This window comes from Penaeus monodon, chromosome 33 (genome assembly GCF_015228065.2).
Source record: "Penaeus monodon isolate SGIC_2016 chromosome 33, NSTDA_Pmon_1, whole genome shotgun sequence".
Taxonomy (NCBI): domain Eukaryota; kingdom Metazoa; phylum Arthropoda; class Malacostraca; order Decapoda; family Penaeidae; genus Penaeus; species Penaeus monodon.
In genome coordinates, this window is record NC_051418.1 from 3,154,437 (window position 1) to 3,155,469 (window position 1,033).

General features: G+C 44.5%; 1 protein-coding gene across 1 annotated transcript in view; it reads left to right on the forward strand.

Annotated features, from left to right (window-relative positions):
* Positions 1–1,033, forward strand: part of LOC119593953 — a gene marked incomplete at its 3' end in the record, with an annotated part of 4,782 nt that overhangs the window by 1,626 nt on the left and 2,123 nt on the right. Inside the window, 2 exon segments of the mRNA XM_037942972.1 lie at positions 191–305; positions 681–771. Coding sequence (XP_037798900.1) covers positions 191–305; positions 681–771 — 206 coding nt within the window.

A 1,033-nucleotide genomic window follows, 5' to 3' on the forward strand; every position in this document is an offset into this window, starting at 1 on the left:
TTTCCGAGTGAGACCACGCTCCTCATCAGAATACTGGAAATGCCACTGTTTGGCGCACACTTCTTACTGTGACTGTATATTATATCGTCTTTGTAGACATGTTGTTGTGCTTGATGTTTTTATCTATTCAAAGTTATATTCTTTTTCACTCTTAATTCCCCCACCACTCCTCGGGGCGTCCCTACCACAGCAAGGCCGTCGAGGGGATCGTCAGGAGCGAATTCTGGGGAGACGCCCTCGCACCCACCGCCGCCCAGCAAAGCAACCTTCGGCTCCTGATCATTCACTATCCTGAACTTGCTAAGGTCAGGATAGGTCATGTGTGAACTTTGCAGCGATCGAGGTGGTGTTCTATGAATTGTTCTAGATGTTATGAGTTGTTAGCAGTATGTTTGAAATTGTCTTTCAAGTAGTTTAGACAGTAACCAATTTGTCTGATCCCAATACACACTTCAGTTTCAAATTTATGTGAGAAACGTTAATTGCAAATGGAAATAATGATAGTAGAAGCCATCATTAATGATAATGATTCCACCATCGCCTGTGATTTCAACATCATCACCTCCATCACTGTCATCTTCACCATCACTGTCAACATCATCTCTTTCATGATCCTCGCCCTTATTTCGAGAGAGCTATAGAGTCCGAAATTCCTCACCACCCACCCTCCTGCCCCCTAGGTCGTGCTGGACAACTGCGTGCTGAGTCGACCGTCGTGTAAGGTGTTCCTCTTCTACTTCTTGGACGACACGTTCGCCGCCCCGAATATCGGTGCGTCAACGTTTACCTTTGTCTTTACGGGGATACGTTTGCGTGAAAATTCATGACGTCTAAGTAAAGGGGATTATAGGTGGGAGTATTGGTCTTGGGTTTCTTTGAGATTAATAATGGATTAGGTTATGTTATGTGGAGAGAAAGAGAGGCGTAGGCAAACACAGGCAAAACGCACACAAAGCAGAGGAAGATAAACAAAAAAGATGAAAATCCGTAAAAGTCGAGACAAGAAAACGCCGGATTCAATGTCTTCCCTTTC